Source organism: Hyalella azteca, unplaced genomic scaffold (assembly GCF_000764305.2).
Source record: "Hyalella azteca isolate HAZT.00-mixed unplaced genomic scaffold, Hazt_2.0.2 contig8660, whole genome shotgun sequence".
NCBI classification, from domain to species: Eukaryota; Metazoa; Arthropoda; class Malacostraca; order Amphipoda; family Hyalellidae; genus Hyalella; species Hyalella azteca.
Window position 1 is genome coordinate 45,039 of NW_025938747.1, and position 11,793 is coordinate 56,831.

Sequence of the window (11,793 nt, forward strand, 5' to 3'; positions counted from 1 at the left end):
GAGCCGAGCCTGTTCGAAGCTTCGCGATCCTCAATTAGAGCCTTAATAACGGGTTTGGTTTTTCTTTGGCGTGTGAGTTAATTGGAGAACTAGAGGTCGTAGTGTTCCAAGGCTGTCGAACATGTTTTTCGCGCTTGTTAGAGGAAGACAGTGTTTATGGCGATATTTCGCAATATTCGTGAGAATATAAAGTCAGGCAGGTATCGATGATAAAGGACAATGCTCTGACGCTTTTTAATCGAATTACACGAGAAAATTGCTTCTTGTCCTCGCAATAGCCCGCTGGTTATTCATCAGCCATCGGAAGACCGCCCGCTGCTTATGATCTGAGTTGCGATGGACATCTGGTTGAGATACCTCTACGGTCGCTCACGGAGCACGTGGTTCATTGAGGTATGCGATGGTCTGCGTGGGTCCGTGCTTCGAATTTAACCTATGTCTGACCCCATCGCACGGCTCCAATCAGTAAACTCTAAGATTCATTGAAAACCTTGCAACTGGAAAATAGAAGCGAAATACGGCACATAATTATGGTATTCTTGTAAAGAATTTTTCAATTCGCTACATAATAGGTTAAATTAAGAATAATCATCTGAGGGGGATTTATTAGATTTGATTTTTGGGTCCGCTTCATGATTCTCTGTAAGGAACGGTCAAGGTAGGTCAAGATTCAGGCTTCTTAGTGGATTATGGCAACTTGATTGTTCAATAATTTAGCTAGGCCATAGTCCAGACTTCAAGGATTACAGGCCACTGGGCATCCAAGGCTCAAATCTTCATTCGAAAGAATTATCTTCAATAGTTTGGTCAGGATGGGAATGATCAGGGAAGGATCGGGACCAGCTAGCCGCGGGCAGCTCAGCAACGGACGTTTTTTATACTATTGAAAATAAAATTAGGGTTATAGCATAAGCAGCTCTGGCGTCCATAGTCTCTATAAATGCATAAAAAAGGCAGTATAAACAAATATAAGGCAATGCATATAAATATTTGGAACCCGCATTAATCTAGTCGGAGTGAGTGTGTAACCGAGGTCACACACTCACTGAGTGTGTAACCGAGGTAACACATTCTATTTGAAACATGAACCAACACTAGGGGCCACAGCTATAAACTAAAAAAACTGCGATGCAACTCGTCCATGCGACAACACTTCTCGCTTCGAGTCACCGACATGTGGAACAGCCTCCCTGAAGATATTGTTGACGCTCCGAGTATGAACGCGTTCAAGAACAGACTAGACAAGGCCATGCAGGAGCATATGTTTAGTTTTGAAATGCCTCTTATCCTTCGGAACAACTGAAATCTTGAACGATTTTACACTTACCGTCCGTTGAAAAGATTTGATCAAAAGGCCAGTATAGTCAAGAAAAATACAAGAATCGGCGACAGGCCTATCCAAGCCTACTCTTCAATGCCGAAGATAATATAATATACTATACTATACAACTGCTATAGGCTATAATGCAATGAACTAAACCCTAAGAAAATAGGAGAGTAATGTGGGAGGAATGTTCGCCAGAAAGGACAAGCAGGAGAGTAGGAAGTTCAAATGCACGGGGAAAAGTTGGAGGAGGAACGAAACCCTAAACCTCAATTTTATTAAACTAGACCTTAAGCAATCCACCAAGTTGATTTAAATCCACTTTAAACGTCCCAAATGGAGAATCACCAAACGTAACGTATGGTGAGCCTTAGATAAATCCTAAATACAAGAGGAATAAATAATTAAATAAATACTATTGGAACCAAATTCACACAAAATCATAAGACAGTAGAATAATAATCTTAATTAGCAAGGATTGAGAGCCTATAGTCGCAGAAGATGCGTAGGCCAAGCGTCAGGTCGCAGTTAAAGTACGAGATATTGCAAGGTCGGCAGCCAGGTACGAATCTTAGATAAATAGATGCGCTACCTCGTCACCTGACTGCAGACGAAGGCAGCAATGCGTTCGAAAGTTGTATTTTTTACATTCTGGTACATCAAAATGGAAAATCGAATCTAGTGCGAATTTCGCATAATCATTCCATTAAACCGGAATTTTTTATGCTCTATTGCAGGTAATAACTTGAGCATAACATTGCAATATTAGATGAACACTTATCAAAGTGAGATGGCAGAGACGAAGTTCATACGCAGAGGAATGAGTGAATTAGACCAACAAACTTGGAGTGAGGCAACGGCTTGGTCATCAATGCACACACAATTTACCCGACTTGCTTATTTATGGACCTTCCATGCCTGTCTTGGCTCACGTTGGTGGCATTGAAAGTAAGTAAAAAAAGTCACTTATTTGGGACAATTCGTTAACAGTCCCACGAAGGTCATCTTGACCATGAAGTGCACTTCGACTCAACTGTCGGGATCTGAATGAAGAAGTCCTAACAGCTGTAGTAAAAGTATACGTATAAAGCCATTCACTCTTTCAGCACATCGATCTGGCCGAATGTGAACACAGACGCATTTCTGTACATGTATCACATATGCAACTAATATTCCAATATTAAACATTTGGCGTACATATTTATTGCCTACATGTGACTCAGTCAGTTGCGATACATGCGTCTGTTCAGTTGCTGGCGTCTTGACCGCGGCGTTCACCGCCGGGGTGGCCCAGCACGCTCTCGCTGAGGCAGCCCCTCGCCACAGACCTGATGGAGTTGTCGGCAACACCGAGGGTGTCTACCTGCGTGGGGATAGTTTGGAGTTTGGACCTGATGAGTCGATATTCTAGGAGATTGAAAGACATTTTGTGAATACCTTAGTTTCATTTTTGCTCGAAAAAAGTCTTGATGTATTGGTTCACTGGAAGCAGTAGGCAAATTTTTCTGTTTTACGGGCTGTAATTGAGCGATTCTCGAGATTGGTACAGATTCAAACTTTCATCTCACTTTGTTATGAACCGAATCTACGTAAAGCCTGGTGTTATTATGACACAGAAAATGACTCTTTAAAATTAATTTAAATAATGTAATTAATGAAAGCTTAGCGACTTAACCATTGCTAATATAGCAAACGTGTCACATACAAATTCACATGGACAAACTTGAGAAGAAAAGCCAGACATTTTAAATCACAAAACCGTGCCTGTTGTTATGCATCAGAACTTATCTAGCATTGTGTCTTGTATAGAGGATGTTATCTTACGTGCGTGATCATTGCGTAGTCAAGATGGATGTCACCGTTTGAGGCGTGTACATTAGCGAACACGCACACATTGGAACCAGTGAAGTTGACGTCGCTGTGTGTCCAAATGTTAAAATCAATTGACAACCCTTAGCATGCTAACAAGAACTGTTCCAGGGATCTAAATATCTGATTTAGAAACCTGCTAATAATTACAAAAAAACGTTTTCTTAGATAAAGCAAACGACTACCTTAAGGTAGAGAATGTAAGTCTCGAACTGATATGAATGCCAAATGCCAGCAGATTGTTTGAACTAGAAGAAAAGGCGATGAGACTTTCAACGCGTTATGACCGAAAAGTCTTCGTTAGTTGTTCATTCAACAACGACTTACAAACAAAATTACCAACTAACATACATGTGAATTTTATATTTGCAAAAAGTAAATGAAGTGGAAACGACCTGGGTACAGATTTGGAAGAACCTTGAACACTGCAATGCAGATCTATATTCAAGGTGAAAATTTTTATGGCAGTCGCAATAATAAAATCGCTGAACAGTAGAAGTAGACGGAATGCGTGGTGTGTACAGTTGACCACGGCAAATTTCTAACAGTTGGGGTAGTTAATTTAGACGTAAGTAAACCGCATCATATTCAGGAGCATTTTTTAGCACATGGTGGCGCGGACTCACGTGTAGAATGTCCACCCCGACTGTCCGGTTACGATAAGCGATGAGACGGCCATGTCCAGGTCATCTAAGTCAGCGGCGTTTGTGTTGCCCCTGAACTCTTTGCCCCTGAAGTTCGTGCCCTCGTACAGGCTGTAGTAGTCATCGTTGAGGCCGTACGGACTTCCTGCGTACCTCAGCGACGACCCCTGCCGAAAACTCATCTCTTGAAACGAAAAATAGCATCAAACCTCTGTAGGGAAAATTTTCTTGTTTTTATGCTGAAATTTCGGGAAGTAATTGTATACCAGACATAATCATTCTACGGAGCAATTTCGTGACGCATTAGCGTCTTTTCGACATAAATTCATCCTAGGTTCGTAGAACTTCTATCTCGGCTTTGCCTTACCAGGTTTTGGCACCAAGAAGCCCAGTTTCCGCACCCGCCCAACGGCGCCGTTGTGCACCGAGTATCATTGTTAAGCTGGTCGTAGTTCACAGCGTCGTATATCACCCAGCTAAAATTTTGTGCTTGTATGAGTGAAATGAACACAGCGTGTACCTTTGTTTTGCCAAGAGTAGAAAAGCGATTCACTTAGACAATATTGTGATAACCATTATATTTTTCGGAGTCCAATTGCGTAATTTGTTGTATTTCCGTAAGAATCTGAATGAAAACTCAGGGGGTATAATTGAACGACGGAGCTCCTGGTTCGTCCATAATACAAGGCCACCTACTCAGAATCTTAGGCAGACACCAAATTGCACTTGTTTATTTTGGCTTTATTTCTACTTCCAAGATTTTATTGGAAATTAGATGGCGAGAAACCATTGACACACCCCAAATTATAAGCGGGCGAAGAGCTTGAAAATGACCTATTTTGCCCAAAGCCGTCGGGCGTGGCTGCTGAACGTCACCGATGACAAAGATTCTGATGCATTTTGTCCTATATTGTTTTTCGTGAATTAAGGAGGTCTCAAAAATAAAACATCAATCTCAACATTTATGACATTTATGATTGACCTATGCGAGTGCATTACCAATATCCTTTGTGCCACTTATGTACACATAACATCTAGAAACAAATCGTATAAAAAGTAATCAAGTGGAATCGAATGTATGGATTGCACTCACAATCCAAAACCACATGAGCTCTCGATGGTGTTGTCCATCTGCACCATGCTTAGGTCAGGCATGTACTCCGTGAACTGGTAGTGGGCGCCGGTTTGGTTGGGACCGGCGTAACCTGTCAGGTACCGGAAATCACCAGCTGCTGCGACTCCTGCAATAGAGAGAAACTGCCGCAACGTCCGCAGAAAGGTGATTACTATTCATCAAAAATCTAAAATCGGTGAAACTAGAGGAGGGAAAATATTGACACGGATTGGTGTATCTTTATCTTATCTTTATAGGTGTATTCTTTAAGGCAAAAATCTACCTGGGTTGAAAATAGAAACTCATAAAAAATAACCTAATTGTGTTACCTTCTTCATTCAAGTTGCTTGAAGTGATAAAAGCTAAGAAACACCAAAACTCTATGAAATTCATTTTGATATTGTTTCAATACAAACTACCGAACGTTGGAAGTTTGAAAATTTCAGACGAAGCAAAAGTTTCGAAGTTTCAGGCGAAGCAAAAGGCAAAGGTTCAGGCGAAGCACCAAATTGTACTACGTTGAGTGTCTTGAGGAAAGTCGGCAATCTGTTCATATGTCATACTTCTCACGAGTAGATAATAAGGAGTGGTATCACTGCAGTGAAGGGAGAGATATCACAAAAAATTGTTCACCAGATTGGGTTCCATAATTCGTATAACACCAAATGCTAACGAAAGCCGGAAATGCATCACTTTTATGATTTTTACATAATTTTTGCTGATATTGCAGGACGCATAGCACCAAATTTTTACTATATGACCTCATGTAAAGTTGTGAAATAATTTTTGAACGCACCTGGTAGAAGGCGTCTTTAAGGGACAAACAGCTACCTATATAAATAATTATGAGTGCCCGCCCTATACGACAAGCAACCCCCTTCGTGGTCTTCATTCGACCGACTGGTTGTGGTTTATTCGCGGTTTTGACGATAAGTGTTGACTCCAGATTTCTTCCATAGCTAGTTTTCAGTTACATAAAAATATACGTGTAAATTGATCGAGCATCATACTGAGGTAAAATTATGATTACTATCCATAACACAATGCCGCGCTCGATTATCTCGCTTCTTATGGGAATTGAGATATCTGCACTGTTAATATCTTATTTCCAAGACACCAAGTCTAATTTTAACATGACGTTAATGTCATCTGAATATAAAGGGCATCGAAACTTCCAGTCTTCGCTCCTCTCGCTAGGACTATACAAATGAAGTCATACAAAATGTGCTGCTTTCTAGTTTTTGCCTCTGTAATCACTCTAAGAAGGAAAGGTAACATAATCTAGCTCCTACGTTTGAACTATTCTTTATTTTCACGCCTATTAGATTTTGCTTTTCAGAATCGTATTCAATAATTCAGTGCTCACAACTTGGCACTCAGATTTCTCCTCTAATTTAAACATTAATGATCGCATTACTTCAACATTGATTAGTAATGACAAGTTTTTATTGATGTGATTGGTAATTATTTTTCTCTTTGCAGGAGCTGCAGGAGCGCGTGAGTTCCGGTACTTCTAACAGGTTAAGGGGAGCGTCTGGGCAAAATTTTATCTCGGCTGTTTACAGACAGATCACTCTGAAACTTGGTACACATATGTAAAACCATAAAATAGGCAGCTTTTATTCGTGTCAATTTTTCGAAAAAAAATGAAATAAAACTTAAAATTCTCAGAAAACGACCAAAAAAGGGGGTACTGTAGAAATCTATCTCCTCCTAGGATTTTCAAGCTACAACATTGAGACGCATATCATTCGATGCGTAAAAATCATATCTATCGATTTATCGTAGCGTTTTTCGAAATCCGAATTTTTGTGGATGGGGGAGCATTTTTTTGCAAAATTTTCAAAAAATTTTCGATTTTCCCCAATTTCCCCTCCTTTTTCCAAATATTTTCAAAACTATACGGAAATTGGAAAAAAGAAACGATAAATCAATAGATATTTTAATTGTAAATCGAATGGTATATGTCTCATCGCTGTAGCTTCAAAACTGTAGGAGGAGATAGGTTTGCAGTGACAATAAGTTAATTGTTCAGTAGAGCCCGACAAAGTCCCGGGCGCCTCGAAATAAGCGTTCAAGGTGACAAGAATGCAAGACTAGGCGAAACTGGAGCTCAATTCCTGTCAAGGATTGTGTGAACGACGACACGCAAACCCTCCCGTACAACTGCAGGCGGGTAACTGAAGCACAGCGTATGTGGACTAGCTATTTAAAAATGCTACCGGGAATTTCCGCCCATCTTTAATGTGGAAGAACTCCACTACCCCCCACCTTTTCGCGATCTGTCGTGAACGCATAAATCAACGTATAGAGATGATTTTGGTACCGTTGGATAGAGCAAAACGTCAGCTTTAAGACGAGACTAAAAACCGGAAAAGCCAAAATACAAAAATTTTGGCCAGACGCTCCCCTAAAGACGGCCTCAACTTCACCGGTCACCACTATACCACCTTACGAGTACTGCCCGAGCTCAGTGTGGTGCAGATGGACACCATACAGAGCGTCTGTAATACTGAGGTAAAGGTTGCAATAATTACTCTGGAGTATAAAGGATACATTTTTTATGGACTGTTAAATTTCAGAGTTCAGGTGTCATTCTGGAGATGCCTAACGAGAACTCAATAATGGTTTTAAATAATTTATTTTCACTGTGAAAAAGATCAAAACGCGATTTGCCTGTCCCATGCCGTTTACCTGCGCTCTAAAACTGCTTTAAATTTTAACGTAGTGGTTACGTGACAGTAAATGCCTTCATTTGAGACTCGGCTGTTGCAGCTATAGGCAGCTATATAGGACAGTCGGCTGTTGCAGCTATAGGACCGACGTTGAGACGTGTGAGATGAACGACAAAGCAGAAATGTTTGATTTAGAGACGTAACATATCACAATTAACGCGCCGAGCAGATTCCGGCCCAGTGCTGATGTAGGTAGGCCATCGTAACACGTAACGTAGCAGTTCTATGTCGCGTGTTTCATTCTCTTTCGCTGATCAAAGCATAATGATATAACGTCTTGATCAGTCTCCGTGATTTCTTTGGCAACCTTATTTACCTTGCAGCGGTACGGCTGACTGTTATAAGAGACGAATTATAAAGGAAACCCTCCCACCGCCGAGAACGATGCGAGATAAGATATTTAATAACCAATTTTACCTGCTACATTTCCCTGTTGCTTTCACACAGTGAATGCAAAATGCATGCTCGAAACGCATAACACGGCAAAATAAAATACACGAGAGTAACAGAAAATTAGGTTTTATTCTTATATGTAGATAATTTGCAGCAATAAAAATCCTGTCTGACTGTACCGTTAACTTACGCTATTGCAAATACATTTCTGAAATAGATTATTATTTTATCAGCTGCATCACACGTTCAATCTGCTGCATCAGTTGCATCAATCACGTTCATTCAACATAGCTGAGAACTTCCTCATATTCACCTATATATTCACCACATTTTCTCACGCTACCAGGATTAAGCGTTTGCACACTTCACTAGTCATCGATCAATATTCTCAAGCGCCACCATCACCAAGCATTTTCTCACATTAACCCAATCTTCAACATCCATCCACGTTAATCAGTCTTCAACATTCGCCAACATTAAACAGTCATTAACATGTGGAAGAATGTTGGGAGCTGATTAGTGTTTGGCAATGTTTAGGATGGGTAATTGGGAGAATGTTGAAGACTGACTAATGTGGGAGATCTGATAATAAAATGATTTTGGGAACCGCACACATTTTCATAGCAACCTCAAGTTACATAAATCCATATGCTGAACCGCACGTAGGTAAGCCATTGGTCGCACGTTAGAAGATCAACATATTATCTCAAATATATCACGCTATTATTCCACTAAGATCTCATCTTGTTCCACCGTATAACATCGCAAACGCACGCGTGGGGACCGTGCATTTCGTTGCTTATTGAGAGGAATATGGTAATTGTTCGCACGAAAAAAAAACGAAAAAAAGTGCCTGAACACAGTAATATTGGGGCACCCAATGAGCTGTTCATTTAAGACTTTTTAAGTTATCGTTCCGTTAATTCGGACCACCGGGCACTTGAATATCGAAAAAATCTTAGTTGGAACCTGAACACAGTAGATGACCGATTCAACTCTGATTTACTTCAAAACCAAGCTTTTTATCGCCTAAAGGTATGAAAATTGCTAGTAGGATGCCACTAACCCCCGGTCTAGCGCCAATTCGACTCAACGAACACACCCTGCATGGCGAGATCAAATTTGCAGCAATGCTGCACTAAACAAGCTCCTCTGTCTCAAACCAGCTCAGTACTGATGCTGTGTTAACTTTATCAGTTCACTGCTTGCATGTAGTGGGGTTTGACCGTTTTTCGTTGACCGTTTTTTGCAGTGGAGTTCGACCGTCTTTTTGCAAAAAATATCTTCTCTCGCCAAGCTCGGCGATGCTCCACTGGAAAAGTTAATATTCATAAAGGATTCATCGATATGTACACCAGATCAACACGTGCAACGATTATTCGGAAGACACAAATCTAAATTTAGCATAATTTATACATCATTTCATTTCTACGTAATCATGATTCTCTTTATGCTTGATATGAAGTAGAAAAAATTACTCAGAATAATTTGCGGAACGCTTTATATTTATATCAGAATTATGATATTAATTTGAAACTTCTCGGTTCACTTTGATGTTTTGCGCTGCTTATTTGCTCAAATTAGCACTGATGCCACGTTGACGAGAGAAACTCCAACCATAAAATGATCAGTGACAATAATTAATAAAGATACCAATTATATATGTATGTCGTCTGCCGAAATGAACTTTGTCTGCATTGGTTTCTGTATAAATAATATAATCATCTATCAAGAACCCTATTTTCACAGCTGGATACTATATACGATAACAAAAACTACTACCCTAATTAATATTAATGGATATGTGTGCCCGGTAACTGGTTTGGACATTCGTCAAAATGTGGCCGACGTTTGTTCGAAGAGGGTGAGAACAACAGTGGTTGGCTGCTTAATTTACGTCAATTTAATCTAATGGTATCTTGAAATGTTCAATTTGTGAATTGTTACATTGATATATGTTTACTGATAAAGTGCACATTTGCAGCTTAACTTTGGATTTTCCGGCAACAAGCTTAATCGAACGAGCTGTCACTTGAATGTTTCAACGATTTTTTATGAGATTGCAGGATTTCTACTGCTGAGTTACCAAGACAATTTTATTTTTTCAAATATTTTAATGACTACGAGGCGGTCGCAATTCATCCCAGTGAGATTAATTCACTTAGAGTTCGTCGCTGAAGAACGCTGGAAGACCGTATCTCTTCAATCAAGAATACTGCAACCTTTCTACGAGGGGTCAGGCTTTCGAGGCAGAGAGTTCAGGGGCAACACAAACGCGTCTGACTTGGCAGACCTGAACATGACCGTCTCATTTCGCTTTTCATGATCGGACAGTCGCCGCGGACGTTCTACACGTGAGTCCATGTAAAAATTGACATATTTTCGATAAAACAATGACGCAAATTCACCATAACAGACATCCAACGTTTTGTTGACACGCATAGAGCAAGTTTCGAATACTAATTTGCAACAATTCGACTCAATAAAGTTTTCGACTCTAACAGGACTCGCTTGTCACGCTGGGCCTCATTAATCCTCGTGAAATTTACCACTAACCGAATAAACCTCTGGTCATATATATAAATATTAAGTAAGGGGAGTGACAGATTATAAACACATTGACAGTGGCGACCGATGGTAGGCGCTGGGCGCGTGGTGGTAGCGGCACCATCGACGGCACTACCTTGCACTGTGAGTATTCCTGGTCGCACAAGGAGACACCTACGGAAAGTGACTGAAAAACGGCAATCTCGCAGTCCGCAAACAACTACGAAGCCAGTGCTTAGCCACGCTGCAACTTTAAACAACTTAACCACGCTGCACCACACGCCCCCAGCGCCCACCATGGGCAGCGAGGTCGTGTCGCAGGCAACCGACACCAGGCCGCAGCTCGAGTCCGACTGTGGCCCATTCTATGACAACCCTGTCGCCGAGAATAGGTAAAAATATATACACATTTTCCAATATTCTTGATTCGCTATAGATGTAAGCTATGATTCAACTTATCATCGGTTTACCTTACTTATGTTATAAGTTTGATTTGATGATACCCTTTATTTACGCGATTTTATTTTCATATATAAAATCATCGTCCCTGTGTTAATGCGGCAAACATATGAAACGTAATTTAATGTAGGCTACCGAATAATTTACAGATACTGATCGAGATTCTAGCATAGGCTGGCACTTGTAGGGAAAATGATTAATACGATACATCAAGAGCAGTTTAGATACGAGTATATAAAATGTATGAATCATGAAAAATGCATAAAAATCGTATGAAATATTAGAGCCTCAACGTTTGTCTAACAGATGGACGACCTCGGTCTGCCCACAACTCCATCAGGTCTGTAGCGCGGGGCTGCCTGCAGCGAGCGCGTGCTGGGCCATCCCGGCGATGAACGCCGCGGTCAAGACGCCAGCAACTGAACAGTTTAGAGTGAACACATGTGCGTGTTATTCACCGACCCATATAGAATGTATAAGCATGATTGTGATGAATAGAAAAGCGCCATGTTCAGTGCGCATAAGTGGGCTTTTGCATGATGGTCATACGAGCGTGATGTTCCTTTAATGCATTCAGGCTGTATTTATGCGAACAACAAATGTTCGTCTGGAACACTGGCAACATATAAGGCGTGAATACATAGTTCAAATGAGTTGGTAATCACACAGTCAGTTATCCGTATAAAATTAATGACCTTGACCCCTCCA

General features: G+C 40.6%; 1 protein-coding gene across 1 annotated transcript; it reads right to left on the reverse strand.

Annotated features, from left to right (window-relative positions):
• Positions 1-629: 629 nt before the first annotated feature.
• LOC108669497 lies at positions 630-5,442 on the reverse strand. The gene is made up of 7 exons (XM_047881701.1): positions 5,281-5,442; positions 4,931-5,078; positions 4,205-4,313; positions 3,820-4,004; positions 3,149-3,242; positions 2,537-2,687; positions 630-880 (listed from the first exon to the last, which is right to left on the reverse strand). The coding sequence occupies exons 1-6, from the start codon at positions 5,342-5,344 to the stop codon at positions 2,571-2,573; spliced, it is 717 nt and encodes a 238-aa protein (XP_047737657.1). The 5' UTR covers positions 5,345-5,442; the 3' UTR covers positions 630-880; positions 2,537-2,570.
• Positions 5,443-11,793: the final 6,351 nt, after the last annotated feature.